Source organism: Eulemur rufifrons, chromosome 4 (genome assembly GCF_041146395.1).
Source record: "Eulemur rufifrons isolate Redbay chromosome 4, OSU_ERuf_1, whole genome shotgun sequence".
NCBI classification, from domain to species: domain Eukaryota; kingdom Metazoa; phylum Chordata; class Mammalia; order Primates; family Lemuridae; genus Eulemur; species Eulemur rufifrons.
Genome location: NC_090986.1, coordinates 78,075,296 through 78,097,730, shown reverse-complemented (window position 1 = coordinate 78,097,730; position 22,435 = coordinate 78,075,296). Strand labels below are relative to the sequence as shown.

The following is a 22,435-nucleotide window of genomic DNA, read 5'->3' as shown; positions in this document are numbered from 1 at the left end:
CAGAGAATCCCGTGGTGAGTGTCGAGACAAGAAGTCTGGAACACAGATGTCCTCAGGTTAACATCAGTGTGCATTCGAGTTGGGAAGGGAACAGGAAAAATGCCCTCTTAAAAGTTAATTAAATCATCAGTAGGGAAAGAAATCGCCCTACTCACCCTGGCAAGCAGTCCCCACAGGTGGCATCGCTGGTGGCTGAACAATTTGCCTTCTGAAAGCGGTTCACCAGCGCACAGTCCAGACACGGCTTGCATTTCTGGAAGCCCCAGTCTTCCTTGAACCTGTGCGGCCGGCAGGTCACGCACTGTGCATCCTCCCCGTAGCCGAAGCCACATTCCTGTGGGGATTAACGGGCAATAGAAAGCTATTCAGACCTCGCAAGCGAGAAAAAGGAAAGACCGCTGGGATGAAACAAAGACCTGGTCTAATAATTACCAAGTGTCGGCCTTCCTGGACACAAAGGCCGCTCTTTCAGCAAGTTCAAATGTGTCTTCCACTGCTAATCATCTCTCTTACTACGATAAGTATGCTTAGTCATCCACTTTATTCAAGAAGCCATGAGCATGGGCACAATAAAGGGGCTCTCGGGCTCCCACTGCTACGGTATTGCCAGCGTATGGCAGAATTATGGCACTTTCTTCTCCTCCAATTAACCAGTCATGTGAACGCTCAGAAGCTAAAGCCAATGAAACATTCAGCCACTTACTCACTTTCCAAGGCAGAAAATAAATACTTTGATATCAAGGGTGATATTTTCAAATATAAGGACAACTGCATAAGAAATCCACAAGCTGACAAGCCTAGAAATCCACCCAATAGAGAGCTCCTTGAAATGTTTATCAATTTGGTATTTCCTGAGAGAAGAAAGAGTCCTGCATAGCACAAGGATGCTGACTTGTTGTTGAGACAAACTCCGTGGTACTAAAGCCTCACACTTCTCTCGATCTGGACATCAGAACAGTGCTGTTCTCCAAGGATGGGCAAAACAGATGGCTTTTTGACCCACATTTGATCCTTTCCACAAGTTCATGAACGCAACAGACTATAGCACATCATATAATGTAATTATAATGCAACCATAAAAAGAAAGATGTGGATATGTGTTCATGACACTTTAAAAAATAAACTATAACACAGAATTAGAAGCATAATTTCATTACCTTCAAAAGCATTCATAGTAACTACCAACATTTATTGGGTGCTTTCTCTAAGTGGGAACTTTATTTTTTTTTTTTAATTTTTATTTATTTATTTTTCAGAGACACGGTCTTGCTACCTTACCCAAGCTGGTCTTGAACTCTGGGCTCCAGTGATCCTCCCACCTCAGCCTCCCAAGAAGCTGGGACTACAGGCATGAGCCACCATGCCCAGCTTATGCCAAGAACTTTACACACATTACTTCAATAATCCAGACAGAGGTAGTGTTAGAACCAGGGATTGAACCCACACAGTCTAATCCCAGAGTCAGAATTCATAACCACTACACTATAGAGCCTGTCAGGTATTTCTTATGTATATATTACACATCTATAGGAAGATGTCTGAAAGATTCCATACTCAGGTTAACACTGGTTATCTGTACTTTGTGATGGCTTCTATAGAACACTGGCCATTAAAAAAAAAAAAAAAACAGCAGCTTAAAAGGAACAAGAGGGGTGCTCATGTAGGCAGCAGGCTGAGTGAACCCACAAAAGTGGGCTAGATGCTACGGAGGGAGGAGGGCTCAGATGAAATCTCTTAGAGCCTCAAGTTTCTTCCTTTGTAAACCCTGGATGCTGGAATGCAAGTCCCAGCAAGTTGAAAATCCCTATTTTCTATACAATTTATATATTTTAATTTCTTCATCCATATTTATATACAAAATCAACTAAGCAGTACTTGTTGGTGGAAAATTAAATCAAAACCAACCCAAAGGATAGTACTGCCTGTCCTTAATAAACTACTCAATAAAAGGTTCTAAGTGATCACTTCAATCTAGATGTTTTTACTAATTAACTCATTCACATTTTGGATGAGCAATACCTTCTTTACTCCTCTCAATTATTCTGCCTGTCTTTCAAATGTACATCTTGAGCATGCACAACAAAGAATTGGGGAGAAAAAAAAGTGCAAGGTCAACCTCCTCCTTAATCCTGAGCGCTTGAGCTACACAATATTCTAAACCAAATGCATAGACAGGAGAGAGAGAGAGAGAGAGAGAGAGAGAGAAAAGCATTTGATTTAAAGAACTGATTCACAAATTAGAGTTTCTTTGAAATTGTTAACAGGGATTATCTCTTTTGGGGGAGGGGAGATTAATAGAATTATGAGGAGGTGTTCAATTTTTATAATTCTGCAGTACGTAATTTAATTTTTGCAAAAGCATCTGTTACTCTTATAATCAGAAAAACAATTCAAACACATATTCAAAAAGAATTTCTTTGGACATGTGCTAGGTCTTTGTGGGGAGGTCATTGTTCCTCTGGCTCTGCGCTGGAACAGCTGTGTTTTTGCTGAGCACTTTAGTTGCTGTGTGCATGCAAAGGCTTTCTGTAAGTACGGAAGAGAGCCTCCCACTCCCAGAGCCTCCCGGGATCAAAGCGCAGTGCACGTGACATTCTAGGGGTGGGCACCGCATTGTTCACACGTTAAGCATCTCCGCGTCAAAGGTTCATGCAAGAGCAGAGTGTTTCAAAATCATGCTTTGATCCAGGCAGCTTGAGACTGTACAAGTCTCATGTACAAGTTAAAACATGACAAAGAAGGAAAGAAAAAAGGAAGAAAGTAGAATGGAAAACAAAGAGAAAGGAAAACGCAGAGAAAGAGGTCCATTAACTGGGAGTATATGTTGTCTGAATTCTTTTTTTCAAGCCAGGTTGATACAGGAGAAAAAGTATGTACTTTCCCACATTAGATCCAAAGACACATGAGTCTGAATGTCAACTCTGCCACTTGTTGGCCAAGTTATTCTAGGAACTCTCTGACCCTCAGTCTCATCATCTGTGAGATGGGGATAATAATACCTGACCTACAAGGTTGTTGGGAGGAATAAAGGAAAAAACATACAAAGCCTCTAAATTCTAAATCAAGCACAGAGTGAACATTCATTAAATAAATTGTACTTATGGATATTATTATTTCAGATTTTCTACAACCCACCAAACCAACTTTCCTGATTCAAGTCTAATAAAGCTTCACTGGGAAACAAGGGGCTCTTCAGACCCCAATTCCTTCTAGCTTACTTGAAAAATACCACCTTGCATCTAAAACATTTTTATTGAATAACAATCTTTCCAAAATAAATCACAAATATTTTTAGTTAAAAAAATTTTAAACAGTATACAAAGTATAATTGAACCTGCTCTCCTTGATTCCACGCTCACTGTGCTGCAATACCAGGCCCCGTATCCACGGGCAGCTCTGCTGTTTGAACACCCGCCCCTGGCAGACAGCTGTCACACCGCCCAGCTGACTCTCCCTGTCTCCAGCAGTTCACTTCCTTTCTCCATTGAGAAACCAGATGAGTGACCCAAGCAGAAATGAACTTAAAAGAAATCTAAGCAGGAGTTTTGAAGGTTTCATCTCTCTTGAAAAAGAACGCATAGTTTCGCATGGAGGAGGTCTTGGTGCTTATTTTTTGATTCCTTGACTATATTACAGAGTTTGTACTGCACACAAGGACCATTTTGACCAGGTGTTCTTGCCGTATGTCATTCTATGTCATTTACATGTCATTATATTTTGTGGAATGAGCATTTCATGAAAGTGTTTTCTGTTTTGTTGGTTTTGGTCCATTCTACTCGTATACTGGACCAAATCATGTATAGAAAGAAAACAAAACCAGGCTCCAAATGTGTCCTATTTTGCCTCCGTTATCTGGATATCAACTTACTATTTCTGCTTAGACTTGATATGTTTTGGTGGCAGCAACAGTAACGTTCAACGGGGTGGGTTTAGGTGAGGGGCTGAGACAAAACTTTGCATCCAACTCTATTCACAAAGTTCACAAACCCACTGAGCGTACACCAAACACTCTCCCGGGAATGTTTAGAGGGGTTGCTTATTCAGAGAAATTTTATTTGGAATATATTTTCTCTAAAGTCTTTGCCATTTTCAAAGAGATAATATTAGAAAACCAGCTTAATATTATTTTTAAGCTATTAAAATAGCTTGCAGTTCATGATAGTCTAAGAAATTAATGAAGTGACCATTACATGATGAATTAACTAGAAACTCCTAATTAACGAGCGATTCAGAGAAGTTATTTCCAAGGAATTAAATTACACTATAGTGCCCATGGCAGCAACCACTTTTTTTTTTAGTTGATTGTCATATTTCTAATGCACCATAAACATAGACTCTGTAATTATTTGTAATCCAGGCTATAAAGTCAACAGCATATAAATATTAAATTACCCCCAATATAAATGTCTGCTTTGATGTTTTTATTTCATTCAGTAAAACCAGGTGGTTAAAATGCCTTGAAATCTTCCCCATTAAAATGTTCAATAAATAACCACCACGAGGAAAAGAAAGGCAAAACCGCCCGAAGGCAAACCCAGCAGCCTCAGGCCCGGGGGGGGGGGGGGGGGGGGGGGGGGGGGGGGGGGGGGGGATGTTGGTTAGCAGAGTGAGACTGTGCCTTTACAAACTTGTGTCCCCACCCTGGCTAGAGACCACTTCTTCTTTCTTTTTATCATTTATATATTGAAAGACTACTACACAAAACTACTATACCTTTCTTCCCCTCCCTAGCCTCCGCCTTCTTGCTCCCTGCAACCAGGCACGCACTAGCACCAGGCTTTGGGGTAACCTGCCCAGAAACACCTCACTCGTGTGTGCCCATGTGTGTAACACACTCTTCTGCAACTGTTTTCCTGCTCCAGGCATCTTGGAGAGTGCTCCACGTTGGCAGATAGAGCGAGTACCCCATTGTAGGGACTCGGCTGGCGCTGTTCTTACTCATCACTGCACCCCAAGTGCTGGGACAAGGGGTGGCCATGTATGTTTGGTCAATTGCATCTGCATTGATCCGATGACCTAACTATGCATCGAATGAAAACAGCATCAAATCTTTTGTTTTTTCCCCCATAAATGTTGGAAAGAAAGGAGTAATTTCCCTAGGTATGCGATATTCTGCAGCAGGCAGACAAGTAAGTAAATAGATAAGGAAATGGGCTATGTTTGAGTTTAGCCTTTTGACGACAACTCTCTCCTTGACCAAACTGTGGACAGGCTCCTCTGAGCCACTCTCCTAGTGGGCCCTGTCCTCAAGTGCCCAGCTGCCCAAGAACCCTGCTGAATAGGTTTAGCCAGAGCTCACCATCGTCTATAAGTGGTCACCCTCAGAACGTGATCGTTCCTCATCCCTCACCAACCCCCAGGGCTGTCTGACCGCCCTGGCCTGTGTTCAGCAAGAATCCCCCCTCACCCTGACATTTCTTCTTAGCCACTTTCTGTCCCCCAGCCCCACACTGCTCCTTGGCTGTAAACCCCCACTTGCCCATGCTGTACTCGGAAGTGAGCCCAGTTCTGCACTGAGGTTTCGGCTCCCCTGCTGCAATAGCCCTGAGTAAAATCTGTCGTACCACTTTACAGCCTGGCGCTGGCTGGGTTCTCTTTGACACTTTCCGGGTTGCACTAGAGCTCTCCCTCCCATCATTTCCTACAAGGACTGTGTGTGTGTGTGTGTGTGTGTGTGTGTGTGTCTGGTGAGGGGAGGGCAAGTGGGGGGTGGAGCAGAGTAAGTCAGTCATTGGCCTGGGCTTCAGCATTATATATTTTACCTTTGTAGAGCATGGTCTGCCACGCAGTCTATCAATGGTAGAAATGCATTTCTACTTTAAAATACCCCATGGTCTTTATTTTTGAAAGTATGACCTGGTACCTTAAAAGCTGGAGGGAAATACCTAGTACTTCCTTGAATCCCTGAGAAGACCTTTTTATCAATAAACTTTAAGGTGGGAAAATATCTACATGGATAAAACAATAATTCAATTTTCAAGAAAGTATCGCTATAGGTTTCCTACTTACTTCCTAAAATCGTACATGAAGTGAACAAGCCTTGGCATCTGGCACCTCTCTCCATCTCTCCTTTCCAAAAGCCTGGTACATTACAGGTCGGTGAGTAAGAAATAAAAGCTTGCTGAATAAACAAATGGATGAACAAATATTGTTTAAGGCAGTGTTTCCTAAAGATTTGCTTTTTATTTTATTTTTTTAATTCTAAGGAGCAAAAGCCTATAAAGGCCACAGCAATGGCTCCCCCTTGGTAAGGCTGCTGGGGTGGGCTGGGGTGGGCGGGGGTCTGGGTGTGTGGGGTGAGCAGCCTTCCTTATCTTGGTCCCAAGGCAACACAGGGCTGGACCCAGCTGGGCTGCTTCCACCCAAGCTGGCGGCAGCGGTAGCTCTGTCACTCTGCCCAATATTTTTAAGCCACATTTGGTGGTTTTCCAGTAGCGAAAGGACTCAAAGTAAACAGTCCCCAAATCCCCTTCTCTCTTTTCTCCCTCTGTAAATCCAGCACTTAACAAAAACACACGCGGGTCCCACCTACAAGTTTGGGGAGCATTTAGTTCCTCAGACCACAAGGAAGAACCTCACAGACCCTCCTCGTTCAAGAAACACATTCTAGGGCCTCAGGTCAAAAGCACTGTTTATTTTGTACAGCCACTAAGTCATTAACTTTGGTTCTTTGAACTTTAAAAGTTAAATGTTAAATTTCAAATTTGGATGGAGAAGAAATTATTTGTGGAGAAAACCTAGGGCACACAAATGGAAATGACAAATTAGATTTATGTCGCCAGTACTTAGAAATCAACTTTTTAATTTCCTTTAATAAAACAACACCAAAGAGATATTTCCCTCCAACTTTCGGTTTATGAAAATCTGTACTTGAGTTTTTTAGAGAAAAATTACAAGCGAGAGCTTGTTAATATCTGCCAAACACCACCAAGCTCAATCAGGTATAATTAAACACAAAGTGAGCAACAACACTGCAATTAAATGGCAGAAATGAATCTTTTTTTAATGCTTGCAAATTACATTATATTTTTCTCTTGGTGACTTTCTTTATAGGGATGAAAATAATTTTCAAAAAAGCAGACCTCTTTAAAACTAAAGCTGGACATAACCCCACATGGAGGAAAGTATGTTGTTGTTTACAAGAGTTAATTTTTTTACATTAACTAAAGTCATCCCAATAATTGGTTAGAAAAGCTTACTTTGAAAATCCTGCCAGAGACGTGAAGCCTGTTTCAAGTGGTTCATGCAAAAACTAGTTTCCTGATTTACTGCTGTGAGGCGATCATGTTAAAAGCACATTGTTGGCATTAATACCCAGGGAAGGGGAGGGGCTGTGGCTGGGCGAATTCTAGGCAGTGAGAATTAAAAGTCTGATGCAGCTACCTCCGGAAAACAAAAATCATCCTCTCCCACATATGCCAAAGCTAGGCTTATTTTCATGAGCTGAAAGGGTGCCCGATAACCAATTAACACCCTTGTACACGTGTATGGCTCAAAATGCCAGCAGGTACTACTTACAGAGCAATAATATTTTGCATTTTTTGACACTGAAAAAGGAAAACCATTCTCAATTACCTTTCTCATAAACTTTCAGAAACTAGATCTTGCAGTGAGAGAGAGACAGGGTAGCATGGCTCAATGGGATAAAATCCTCAGTTTCCAAATGGCTCAGTGACCTGTCACACGTTTTGGGAAGCTAACTTTTAAGCCAAATTACTACAAAGAACCTAAATGAGAAGAGATGCTGCTTGGGAGGGAGAGGACTAACGAGATGCGCCTGCTCAGAATGCCACGCAGGGAACGTCATCTGGCAGGAGGAGCGTGGAGGAAAGGAAACAGATGGGCCTTCGGGAGCTGGTGGCAGGGTGGTTAGGAGGAGGAACGAGAGGAGGAAGGCTGCCCAGCAAGGCAGCTCCTGCGGTCCCCATGCAAAAAGTCCATGGGATTTGGATGTCCCCTTGTTTTAGAAGTTGGTCCTGAGCTGTAATCTCTGGAGGAAAGTTCATTGTTTGAGAGTTGCACTGTCCAGAATGACAGCCATAATATGGTTTCATTTAAATCTAATAAAACGAAATATAATTAGCAATCCTATTCCTCAGTGACACTAGCTAGCCACATTTCAAGTGTTCAATAACCTCAGTGGCTAGTCGGTCCCACATTGGACAGTGTAGACAGAGACCACCATCACAGACAGTTCTATCAGAGAATGCTGTACCAGGATGTTATCAACTCCAGAAGGAGATGGTTACCCACAAGTGGCTCCCCCCTCCCCCGCACTGTTACTTATTAGCAGTGATAATGAACAAATCAGTTAACCTCTGTGTCTAAGTTTCCCTGTCCATAAAATGGGGGTAATTGTACTCCCTATTGAGCCATATGTTGTAAGGATTCCATCACTTAATACAGGAAGATCACATAGATAGTACCTAGCTCATTATATTAAAAGTTAGCCAACATTAGCCATTTTGGTTACATGGTACGTATTATGGAAAGATAGTACATATTTGATGCATTAAGAGATGTCTTTTGCAGGAACATAACTCAAAATACCCAAGGTGAAAGGTTAAAATAAGTAATCCTTTTAAAAGTGGCCAAACAAGAGAAGGGTATCAATCTAAAAGTAAACAATAGTATTAGTAGCCCTGGAGCAGCTACACAAACTTCTTACTATCTAATAATTGAAAGGGCGTGAAAAGAGGCTGAGACCCACTGACCACACACCACAGGTGGGCAGAGTGTCCCCAGGAATGGGATTCCAGAAGCCCCAGCGAGCCCGGACTGCGACTGTGTGTTTTAAATGGTAGAAACCTAAGTAACAATGAGAAAGTAGGCCCAGACACCTTGACAAAAAAATAGTACTGCACGCCTTCCAAAGAAAATAATAATTAGGGGTAACAAAACCACAGATGGAAAGTTGAACTACACCTGCTTACCCAAAGCATTTCTACGCTTTACTTTAAGACACAGATACGTTTGTAATCGAAAGAACCTCATCACCCACAGTATGCTAATTTAGACACAGAGAACTGATAGTAGAAGACAGAAGTTTTAAGTTATGTTTAATACAGTGAGACAAGTATGGTAACAATGTTAGAGTAAAGGTTATTTGAAAGCTCTGTGTCAGGTGAAAATGTACTTTTTTAAATTTTTAATGCAAACAAAACTTTAGTTGTGCATATCAATAATCTGATGTACTTTTTCATAACTAACTTTAAAATGTTTTGTTTACTGTGCTTTCAAAATTTCAGACAACACAGGTAACCAAAATTACAAGCCCCAGTTAAAAAGGTAAGGGCTCTCAGACTCATTCGTTTCATTACAAATTAAAACGTATCCCTCCAGACTACATATTTAATATCTCAAGTTTAAAAAAAGATTTATAAATGTAGTTGTTTGACATTTTTGTTTAAAAGCTTAGTCATAGTCAAAAGAATAAATTTTCCCTTGATTTGTAAAGCTTGGAAGTGATAATTAATCAGCTGAATATAATTGTTAATTTAAGTGATTTATCTGATTTTAATATACTCATAACTTATTTTTCTTTCCTCTGAAAGATACATTATTGCTAAAGACTTAAAGGCGCAACGGGAAGAAGAAACCGCAAATTCATGAATGGGCCATTTAGAAATTTCTAACCCCAAAGGAATTGCTTACATAAAGTTCAAGCTCTTCGCCTTGATGAGTTAAGTGGGAAATAAAAATATATTTACATTTGCTTTTGTATGTTGGCATCCTTTACCTCCCTGATGTTTTGCATCTTAGAGCAGGAGCAAGGCTCAGTGGCTGATTTTATTTACTATGAGTTAAAACCAAGATAAAAGACTTGGCAAAATATATTATTTATCGTACACACACAAATGCATCAATTTTTATATTACTAGATTTGTGTCACTTTTTTTTCCCAAAAATATTTAAGGTTGACTGACTTGTTCAGTCCTTGAGCAGTCATGCACCAGGTGTATATTAGGCGCCAGGTGCTCTGCAGACACTAGGCTTGGAAAGCTGAATGGCATGGGTTGCCTGTCTCAACGTGGACACCTCTGGGCAGTAACATGAGCCTTAAGAATCTAATTTTTCAGTGACATTACTGCCTTTAATTTTATTTTTTCTCATTCAATTTGTCCTGATTTCTAGTTTTTTCCTGGTTTCTCTTTAATGAAGAAAATTATAATAAATATTGAAACAGAAATACTAATAAATAAAATAAGTACATAAAGGCAAAACTGTTAGGGTTGCTTCCCTTTGGTTGCTTCCAGTGTAATAGGGTTGGATCACTGTTTCAATACCCAGGGAAGGCTGGGCACCGTGGCTCACACCTATAATCCCAGCACTTTGGAAAGCTGAGGCGGGAGAATCAAATCACTTGAGACCAGGAGTTTGAGACCAGCCTGAGCAACACAGTAAGACTCCATCTCTATATAAAACTAAAAAAAAAAATAGCCAGGTGTGGTGGCACAAGCCTGTAGTCCCAGCTACTCAGGAGGCCAAAGTGGGAGGATGCCTTGAGCCCAGGACTTGGAGGTTACAGAGGTTACAGTGAGCTATGATCTTGACACTGCACTCCGACCTGGGTGACAGAGGAAGATCCTGTCTCAAAAAACAAAAAAACAACCAAATAAAAAAAAGAAAAAAACAACTTAGGGTAAACTGCTATCCAGAGAAAAATATTTCTTCTGGATATTCATGGGAATATGAAACACAGAATCTGTTGTCAGATAATGCCCTCAAAAGATGGATTTTTTTTTCTGTTTATAAAGACTTTGTTTTTTAGAGCAGTTTTAGGTTCACAGCGACATTGAGAGGAAGGTACAGAGATAGCCCACATATTCCCTGCCCTCCCTCACCACACATAGCTTCACCCATTATCAACATCCTATACCAGGATGGTACACTTGTTACAATCCATGAACACATCACTGTCACCTAGAGCCCATAGTTTCCACAGTAGGAGTCATTCTTGGTGTTACGCATTCTACGAGTATAATGACATGCATCCACAATTACAGTATCATACAGAGTAGTTAAAAATCTTCTGTTCCACCTATTCATCCATTCTCCCCTCTACCCTTGGCAACCACTGATCCCTTTACTGTCTCCATAGTGTTGCCTTTTCCAGAATGTCACATAGCTGGAATCACACAATCAGATTGGCTTCTTTCATTTAGCAGTATGCATTTAAGGTTACTCCATGTCTTTTCATGGCTTGATAGCTCATTGCTTTTAGTGCTGAATAATATTCCATTGTATGGCTATACCACAGTTCATTGATTCATTCACCTACTGAAGTACTTCTGGGTTGCTTCCAAGTCTTGGTCATTATGAACAAAGCTGCTATAAACATCTGCATGCAGGTTTTTGTGTAGGCATAAGTTTTCAGTTTCTTTGGGCAAATACTACAGAGCACAATTGCTGGGTTGCATAGTAAGAGTACATTTAGTTTTGTAAGAAACTGCCATACTGTCTTCCAAAATGGCTCTACCATTTTGTATTCCCACTAGCAGTGAAAGAGAGTTCCTGTTACTCCACATCCTAGACAGCATTTGATACTGTCAGTGTTCTGGATTTTGGCCATTCTAACAGACGTGCAGTAGTAGTGCATTGTTGTTTAAATTTGCATTTCCCTGATGACATATGATGTGGAGCATCTTTTCACATGCTTATTTGCTATCATATATCTTCTTTGGTGAGGTCTCTGTTAGGGTCTTTCACCCATGTTTTAATTGGGTTGCTTATTTTCTTATTGTTGAGTTTTAAGAGTTCTTTGTATGTATTTTGGATAACCATCCTTTGTCAGATATCTTTGATATTTTCCCCCAGTCCGTGGCCTGCTTTTTCATTCTCTCACCAATGTCTAAAGCAGGGCAGAAATTTTTAATTTAAATTAAGTCCAGCTTATTAATTCTGTCTTTCATAGATTATACCTTTGGTGTCAAATATAAAAAGCCATCACCAAACCCAATATCTTATAGATTCTATCCTATATTATCTTCTATGAGTTTTACAGTTTTGCATTTTACATTTCTTTTGAGTTATGTCTGTGCTTAGATTCATTTTTTGCATGTAGATGTCCAGTTGTTTCAGCATCATGTGTTAAAAAAAACTATCTTTTCTCTATTGTTTGTGTTTGCTCCTTTGTTAAAGACCAGATGACTGTATTTATGTGGGTCTATTTCTGGGCTCTCTATTCTGTTCCATTGATCTATTTGTCTATTCTTTTGCCAACACCACACTGTCTGGATTACTGTAGCTTTATAGTAAGTCTTGATGTCAGGTAGTGTCAATCCTGAACTTTTTCTTCTCCTTCAATATTGTGTTGTCTGTTCTGTGTCTTTTGCCTCTTCATATTAACTTTAGAATCAGTTTGTCAATACCTACAAAATAACTTGCTAGGATTTTAATTGGGATTGCATTGAATCTATAGATAAATTTGAGAACTGACATCTTGACAATCTTGAATCTTCCCATCCATGAACATGGACTATCTCTCCATTTATTTAGTTGTTCTTTGTTTTCTTTCATCAGAGATTTGTAGTTTTCCTCATATAGCTTTTGTATATATTTCGTTAGATTTATACCTAAGTATTTCATTTTCGAGGGTGCCAATGTAAACATACATTGCTAAAAATGTATACAAAAGCGATTGACTTTTGTATATTAATCTGGTATCCTGCAATGTTACTATAACTGTTTATTAGTTCCAGGAGGTTTTCTGTTGATTCTTTTGGATTTTGTGTAGAGAGGATTATGCCATCTGTGAATAAAGACAGATTTATTTCTTCCTTCCCAATCACTGTATCTTTTGTTCCCCTTTCTTGTCCTGTTGCATTAGCTAGGATTTCTAGTATGAGCTTGAAAAGAATGTTTATTCTTCTGTTGTTGGATGAAGTAGCCTGTAGGTATCAAATTATACCCAGGTGATTGATGGCGTTGTTGAGTTCCACTGTGTCCTTACTGATTTTCTGCCTGATGGATCTGTCCATTTCTGATAGAGGGTGTTGAAGCCTCCAACTGTAATAATGGAGTCATCCATTTCTCCTTGCAGTTCTGTCAGTTCTTGCCTCACATAGTCGGATGCTCTGTTGCCAGGAGCATATACATTAAGGATTGTTATGTCTTCTTAGAAAGCTAACCTCTTTATTATTGTGTAATACCTCTCTCTATCCATGATAACTTTCTTTACTTCAAAGTCTGCTCTGTCTGAAATTAATTAATATTTGCTATTTCCACTCTTCTGATTGCTGTTAGCATATCTTTCTCCATCCATTTACTTTTAATCTATATGTGTCTTTATATTTAAAGTGGGTTTCTTGCAGACAATGTAAGTTGGGTCATGTTTTTTGATTCACTTTGACAATCTCTGTCTTTTAATTGGTGCATTTAGACCACTGAAAATAGTTCTCATTTGATATGGTTGGGTTAATACCTACCACATTTATTACTGTTTTCTACTTGTTGCCCTTCTTCTTTGTTCCTATTTTTGTCTTCCACTCCTTTTGTGGTTTTAATTGAGCATTTTATTATTCTACTCTCTCTTCTTTCTTAACATATCATTTATACCTCTTTTTTCACTTTTTTTAGTGGTTGCCCTAGAGATTACAATATGCTTCACAAATAGTGTGATTACCTTGTAATAACAAAATAATTCAAATTCCTCCCTCCTGTCCCTTGTATCATTGCTGTCGTTCATTTATGTATAAGCATATATATGATACATACATAAGCATACTTAATCAAATACAAAGTTGCTATTATTATTTTGAAAAAAATTATCTGTTAGATAAATTAAGAAAAAGAAAATTAACATTTTTATTTTATCTTCACTTATTCCTTCTTTGATGCTCTTCCTTTCTTTATGGGATCAACATTTCTGACCTACATTATTTTCCTTCTATCTAAAGGACTTCTAATATTTTTTGCAAGGTGGGCCAACTGGCAACAAATTTCCTCAGTTTTTGTGTGAGAAAGTCTTTATCCTTAACTTTTGAAGGATAATTTCTCAGGGTACAGAATTTTAGGTTGGCAATTTTTCTCTCAACATTTTAAATATTTCATTCCATTCTCTTCTTGCTTGCATGGTTTCTGAGGAGAAGTCAGATGTCATTCTTACCTCTGTTCCCCATAGGTAAGGTGTTTTTTTCCTTTGGCTTCTTTCAGGATTTTTCCTTTATCTTTGTTTTTCTGTGATTTGGAAATAATATGCCTAGGTGTAGGGGTTTTTTGTTATTTATCTAGCTTGGTGTTCTCTGAGCTTCCTGGATCCGTGGTTTGGTGTGTTGTGACATTAATTTGGGAAAAGTCTAAGTCATTATTGTTTTAAATATTTCTTTGGTTCCTTTCTCTCTTTCTCCTCCTTCTGGTATTCCCATTATGCATATTCACATCTTTTATAGTTATCTCACTTTTTCTTGCATATTCTGTTCTGATTTTTTTTTTCAGTCTTTCTTCTCTTTGATTTTCTGTTTTGGAGGATTCTACTGATGCATCCTCAAGTTCACAGATTCTTTCCTAAGCTGTGTCCAGTCTACTAATGAATCCATCAAGAGCATTCTTCGTTTCTACTGTTGTGTTTTTAGATGTCTAGCATTCCTTTTTGGTTCTTTCTAGGATTAACATCTTTCTGCTTACACTGACCATCTACTGTTGCTTGCTGTCAACTTTATCCATTGCTGTCAACTTGATCCTTAGAATATTAACGATAGTTGTTTTCGATCCCTGTCTGATAATTCCAATATTCTTGCCACACTTGGTTCTGATGCTTGCTTTGTCTCTTCAAACTGTATGTTTTGCCTTTCAGTAGTATGCCTTGTACATCTTTGTTAAAAGCTATACATGATGTCCCAGAACTGCTGTAAATAGGCCATTAGTAATGTGGAGGGAAGGTATGGGGGGAGGGGAAGTGTTCTATAGTCCTGTGATTAGATCTCTGTCTTTTAGTGAGCCTGTGCCTCTGGACTGTGAACTTCACAAGTGCTTCTCAGGTTTTTTTCAGCCTTGGGTAGGACAGGATGGCTACAGCACGCTGGAATTGGGTATTTCCCTTTCCCAGGTCACTCAGGCTCTGATAAAGCCCCAGCAGGTCAGGCTCTGGTTTACTGGTTTCCCCTGATGGCAGTCATCGTTAAGAGAAACAGAGTGTGCTAACCTATTTCAAAGTGTTCCTTTTTCCCCTTCCCATGAAGGAAGATGAGGGGATTTTTTTCTCTGTTATTTACTGTGAGAATCTGGTAGAGTTTCCGAAAGTAAAACTCCCACAAAAGCATGGGGCTTACTCTATGACTGGGTCCCCCTAGAGTTTGTAACTCTCACTTTTCCATACCTTGGCCCCAGCAAGCTGTCAATGACAGCTCAGGTTTTCCTACCACAGTGCTGGTTCCCGAGGAGGTTTCTGCTACAACATATTGTGAGTCCCTATATCTGCTTGTCTGTCTCTTCCATTTGGGGAAAGCAGTTTTCCCTGTGACTTCATTTCTCTTACATATCTAAGAAGAGCTGCTGATTTTTCAGTATGTTCAGCCTTTTCCTTGTTGTTAGGACATAGTGGCAACTTCCAAGCTCCTTACACATGGCATCAGAAACTGGAAAATGATTCTTTTAATACAGAAAACATTAAGGCTAATGGGACCTTGATCTTCTGGTCTGATTCTCCAGAAATTATTTTAAGGTGATTGTCTCTGCATTAAAAAAATGAAGGGAAGAGATCAATTTCTTAGAAATGGTTTACTAATCTCGTAGAATTTGTCACGTTTCATTCAGATTTTCATAGAGATTTGAGAAAAGACGAACTTTTGAGGAATAGAAGCTTCATCATTTACTTTCCTCTTTGGCATGATGGCATTTTTAACTACTTTGTTCATTGATTTTAGATATTTCAATCTGCTAGAAATGAATCTTTTTACACCCAACATAGCAAAACCTGTCTGAAAATGCACATTAGTATAATCAACAGGGATCCAAAAATACCTGTTGAGACGCTACAGTTTGAAGGCCAGTCAGTTTCAATCCAAATGTAAAGCCCATGATACTGAAAGTCACCAATTATTTAACACTACAACCAGAAAGAAAAGCCATTCACCAGGAACTACTTGTGGAATGCATCAGTCTCTGTTTCCTGCTGTTTGTAGATCATTGATCAGAAATCTATGAATGACAAGCTCAACTTTAAATAATGGCAGTCTGTAGGACAAAAGGACTTTTCTTTTAAGTCCCTTTAAATTAAAAGAAAAATCTATTGTTCCTTTTCTAACAGGAAAGCTTTAATGTTTTATTTAGAACCAAACTATACATCAATTCTCCACAACCAGTAACATCTTCAAAAGATCAGAAAATAAAGTGAATGGATGTATAACTCTGAATACTCACAAAAAAAGAAAGGTCCCAAGACATCCAAGATTGTGAAATATGCTCTGCTATGACACACAGTTTTTTAAGAAATAGTAGCTAAAATGAATATATTTAAAGTGCTCCTGAGAGTAACATAGAGTCACTGTGGTGAGATTAGTGTTAATACTCGTATTGTCAAAGGAATGTCCAAAATCCTGTTTGGAAAAGAACTGCTATCTTGGAACATCATTACTTCCGACACTCGTGGGCTCTACTTCTTGACTGGCAATGGTAATATTCATTTTAATAAAAAGAAGGCCCAATAAATGGTAGCATTACCATTTTCTGTTATCAATGCTTTATTTTTAAATCTTCAGTAGAATTTTGATTCTTTTTAATTAATGCAAATAAACCTTAAAAATTCTATTCTTTCAGTGAAATACTACAAACACTAAATTATATAAAACAATGACATTTCTTGAATTCTGGGTTTTAGAACCTATTTATTTCAGTAAGACATATGAATTAAAAGTATTGAAAAAGGAATTGTATAATATTTGGCTAAAGTGACATAATGAACCAAGAATTCTATTGTAGTATCCAAAGCTTCATTAATAATTAGCTAAAGGAATTTAGTTAAGAAGAATGCATTTTCTAGACATGGATATATAACTTTACCATGACTCTAATATGTACCTTAGACAGCTCCATGCCTGGCCCACACTGGTTGCAGAGAACACAATTTCCAGAACGATCCCTGAATTCTTGTTGTCTACAGTCTCCTGTTTCACAAATCACTTTACATGACTGGAAAAAAAAAATATTTCACAAAATGTTATCAACAAACAGTATCTTCATTATTAGTCACATAATCACTGGATGTAAACATTAGTTCAGAGTAAGGTCAATTTAATTTTCACTTTAGGAAGAAAAACCACATTCTGATTAAGTCAGTGGAACAAATTAATCAATAACCCTAATTTCTTCTTTGTATTTCAGAGAATACTCATTCATTTCCTGAATGGAGTCTCCCTTTTCCTTGGAATTAATTACTATCTTCTCTTCTGAGGACCCAAGGTAAAAAATGACTTAGGAGCTATTCTCTTTTCTAAGTAAGAGGATGTATAAAAGAACAGTTATAACTTTCTTTTATGTACAACTCAAGGTCCTTTTGCTATCAGAAAGTGAATTAAAAACTATAAACATATTCAAGTATAATGAATTGAATAAATAAATAAATGGAATAGATTCATATAGCCACAAGAACTTTGCAATTATTCTTTAGACTTATCTACCCCGCAGTTTTGATAGAGAAGTTTTGACCCTTTTCAGTGGAACTACATTTACTTAGAAATTGTCTCTAAAAAATACTATCTGACAATCACAAGATCAGTAAAATTCTTGATGATTATGATGATGAAGTTGACAACAGTGGCCAAACTCTCCGAACTCTTCGAAGTAAAGTTCCTATTTAAATCTGAACTTACATCCTTACTGATTATTGTTTAGCCATTGACTGGCACCTAACAATATATAGCATAGGACTGTAATGGAAAAATACACATTGGCAAAAACAAAGGTTATACGTCATTTTCCAAAATATAGCTTTTCTCTCTTATTTTATCTAAAAACAAGTTCATTTTGTATACTATCATCCTACAGAAGTGTGTTTATCTGCATTGTGACAGATAGTATTTCATTAAAAATGTTGGCATTAGCAGCATCTCAGAGTTAGTGAAGACGTTCAGTCCAACCTCTTATCCTAAGTAGGAATGCCCTGAATAGCATTACTGACTACAATTTTGTTCTCCTAAAAGAAAGCTGAAAATCTTAGGAAACACTGCGGGAACAGACACTGCTGTTAGTCTAACGCCTGTCACACAAAGGGGCCCAGGAAGGTGCTTTTGATGCTTATAATTCCATACAAACCACCTCCACTTTGAAGCAGGAATATCTGTAAAGATATCTGCCAACTTCTTTCAATAAAGTCAAAGCCTTAACCTCTAGAGCAAGCAGGAGGAAGAATTCAAGGTGGGACTTGGGACTAGAAAATTCTTTGGGGCTAAAGATCTAATAATCTCCTCCCACTTCTCTTAACTCCTTGACTACTAATCTTGGAGGAGTTTATTTTATTTAGAAAGGGTAAGAGATTCCCTTCCATCACAAAGAGGCTGTAATCTCTTTGAGAAAGAAATTCCACAATCTCCCTCCTGGACCATCTATTCAATGTTTAACAACCTTAATTGACAGAAAGTTAGAATTCCTCACATCCACCTGAATCCCAGGCTCCAATTTGACTCTCATCTTCCAAGAAGACTTTGGGTAGCATCTTCAGCGTAAATATATCTTTATATATTTGTGGATCATTATTATATCTCTAGATTAAATAAATTTCAATTCTTCTGAACACCTTCATAGATCTTTTGTCAAACTTTCAAACATTAAAAATTTCCATCTGTTTTTAATGCCTTTGGAACCAAAAAGGATTATAAGCAACAATATAAAAATAACAGCTCTTTTAAAATCTATTCTAAATTCTTCATAAACTGTGTAAGTCATGCGCTCCAAATTAGAATTTATGGTTTTGTTAGGGTCTAGAATATTTTATGAGAGGTTTATGCCTATAAATCCAAAATAATATCATTGTCATAGTGCTACTATAGGTAACATTGCAATTTTATGACTTTACCTAAATTTAAATAAAATAATTTCAACAATTATTACAAACAACATGACTAAGCAGAAATCTTTCACTTATTAATTAAATGCAAAAAGGATAGAATGCATTTTATCCTTTCATTTGAAAGGATTTGAAAGAGATTACAAAAATAGTTTGAGATCAGAAGTAGAAAATAGTTTTGATAGTACTATATCAATTCTTCCACCACATTCTTATGAAAGAAATGAAGAGTTTACTTACCAAATAGCTCAGTAAAACTACAAAAGTGAAAAAAGTTTTCTCTTGTTCTAGTAGTACTTTTACAGCCATTGTTCTTATCAAATGTATTAACTCTTGAAGAGTCTAAATCAAAGATAAAAAGATACAGTTAACATTAAAAGCATGCGTGACTATGCTCTGTATTTACTATATAAATTTACCACTTACTATATATACTAGGTAATAAATATTACTTATGTTTTAAAAGAAGTCAACTTTTAAAAAGATATAATAGACAAATAATATGTAGGTGTTTTGTTAAGGCTGGTAATTCTTTTAAAATTTAGGTTATGAGACTTGAATCTTTGTCTACCTACACATTATATGCAAAACTCCTATTGGCTCTGAATTCCCAGGCTATGTCTGCTATTCTTTGTTTTCTACCCAAGTCTCTGCAGTGGCCAATCTACTTCACCCAGTAGAGAATTATATTCAAACAGTGACCATATAAACCTTCCATTTATATAGGTGTAGACAATGCCAACAGGATAATGACAGTGATAAAGTAACAACCCACTAAGCACTATGGGCAGGTACTATTTTTAGCATGCTAACTCATTTAATCTTCACAACTACTCTAGAAAGAAGGTGGAGTCTATCGTTATCCGCATTGTAGCAATGGGGAAACTGAGGCTCAGAGAGGGCTGAGTAAACTGCCCGAGGTCACACTGCTAGTAGGAGGCAGAGTAGGATGCAAACCTAGGTGGGGTGGCTCCAGCGTCCCTGTTCTTACCTGTACCGTGTCTACCCTGCATGACAATGTGCTCTGTTTAATGAAGACATTCTGCTGGGATCTTGGGAGTTTCATCTCCACTAAGAAACAGCTAACATTTTGGCATTTGTGAATTCTTCCCCAAACTAGTACAAATTATGTTTTGGCAGCAAAATAAGCATTCATTTCAAAACATCTAAAAGTCGTTTACAAGCGATGAAATTGGAGGCACTAACCCAACATTTCAGTAAAAGATAAACCAAGACTCTTAAATGATCTAAAACGTAGAAACAAATTTGATTGTTTTTTACAGATCCACGCATGTCCAGAGAAGAGTTTTTTTTTTTTTTTTTTTAAAAGTGAAGCCTCATCTGGTTGCTCCATCAGGTAGAGAAACATCAGTTCAGTTTCCTTTAATGTTGACTCTTCCAAAACTAACAGAGACCCCGAGTGGACCATCTGACTACTTAGAAAGAAACCAGAGCAGAAAACTAGAACTGTGGGCCAAATAGCTGGAGAAAAACAGGAACAGCAAAGGGGGCAGAGCCGGGCAGACCCGCTGTCAGCTGTGCGCAGAGCAGCCAATCAGAGTGAGCCTACGGACAGCCCCCAGGAATCCAAACCCAGAGGAACCATTGCAACCATTGCAGCTGCCTTGGCAGGTCAAATTGGCAGGGCAATGAACAATCATTTTACCTTTGTTGAATGAATGACCTATTTTAAGTGAATTCAAACAGCTTTTTTTTTTTTTTTCCTTTTCCAGTGTCTTGAATCATAGCCTCTTTTCCCACTGGCATATCTCAAAATCATGCTGCAATTACCCAACCATGCAGCTTATTGCTTGTGTAGACACACGGTTAGGGGCAGGAGATAAAAATCATTTTCTTTGAAATGCATGCTTCAGGTTATCTCTTTCTTGCCATGGTCTTAAATTTTTAAAAATATGTTAAGTTTTAAAAGTAAAACATGTCTAATTTATATGGAATTAAAACTAATATGGAGAAAAGGGTATAATACCAAAGCATTTAAACAAATGAGAGAAAAAGAGATTGACAAGCCATGTGCATACCATAACTGAGCAATTAGTTTGGACAGACTGCTCTCTGGGGATACTACACTAACTACCGGGAAAGGTGGGGAAATAATGAAGAATTTCTCAGCAATGTCACCTTGGAGCTACACATTTATAAGGAGATAAAAATAGATCCCATAGGGGCGCTGTGAGGTGTAACTGGGATAATACCTGCAAAGTGCTTAGCCGGTGCCTAGAACAGCTGCTGACATGATTGCTGCGGCTGTTTTGAGAACACACATATTCGCTGTGTGAACTTGGATAAGTTACTTAACCCTGAGTCTTAGTTTCCTTGTCTCTAAATTGGGCTGAATGACAGTACCTATCTCCTGAAATTACCATGAGAATTAAGTGAGTTTAGCAGCTGTAAAGCATTTACAGGAGAGTTAACTGATATAAACTGTTTCTGGCACATAGTAAGTGCTATATAAGGGTTAGCAACTATTGTTGTCCTTCATGCTAATGACATTGTTATTGAGGATCAAATGACCCAATGGATGTGACAGTCCTTGAAGACTGTAACCTGTCAGACAAACGTGAGACATTTAGATGGCCACAGTCAAGTGGCAGGCAACGTTCTAGGCCTCTAGACCTGCAGGACTGCAGACAGCATTTGAAGACTGGAGAATCCCTTCAAAGTTTCAACCAAGCATCTATAATGCCGAGTACTGTGTTCATGCTTTATAAAAACTATAGCTTTTCCCCTGTCTAACACACTCATGGAAGGGAACTGAAGGTCAAAGAACACAAATACTATTACCAATGGAAACTGAACCAAATTCATGCTCGGTAACCCCAAAACAGGGCTCCTTGATGTTCTGCCACGTTGATTTAGGGTTGTATCCTACCAACTGCCAGCATCCAGTGACTCCTGCTATTCCGGGTAATAGGGCTACATCAACAAAACTGTTGATAGACACATAACAAAATAATACTCTTAATAATTTACCTACTTATTCAATAAACTTTGATTTAAACAGTTATTAGGTACCTGGAAGGAGACAGGATTAGGTTGGGGGAAGACACTACAAAGGTGCATTTCGAGGGAGCTCACAGCTTGGCAGGGGTGCTGAGCTCCTAAACACCTTTTAATATGTTTATTATTAATATATTATTGGCCTGGCCAAGGAGTATTTTAGAAATAAACAATTTAGCTGGTGGAGTGTTGTAAGTGTGACCTTGAATTTCCTGGAATAAAATGAAATTCCTTATGAAACTCTTTGGCATTCGCAAAAAGAAGGAAAATTGGAAAATTTAATGAAATAACTTAAGCGTTTAAGTAATAATATTTAAAATAAAAATAAGTCAGTAAAAAGGTTATTTATTGAAATTGCTTTTAAATTCTGGGCATTTAGGGTCTGGCCCAAAGATAGAAAAATGCTTTTACACGCTT

General features: G+C 38.2%; 1 protein-coding gene across 1 annotated transcript in view; it reads right to left on the bottom strand.

The window, feature by feature from the left end:
* TNFRSF19 (TNF receptor superfamily member 19) overlaps positions 1-19,309 on the bottom strand; it is a 70,279-nt gene extending 50,970 nt beyond the window's left edge. Inside the window, exons 1-3 of the mRNA XM_069466959.1 lie at positions 19,241-19,309; positions 17,017-17,127; positions 156-334 (exon numbers count right to left, since the gene is read on the bottom strand). Coding sequence (XP_069323060.1) covers positions 156-334; positions 17,017-17,127; positions 19,241-19,309 — 359 coding nt within the window. The remainder of the gene's footprint in view (positions 1-155; positions 335-17,016; positions 17,128-19,240) is intronic.
* Positions 19,310-22,435: the final 3,126 nt, after the last annotated feature.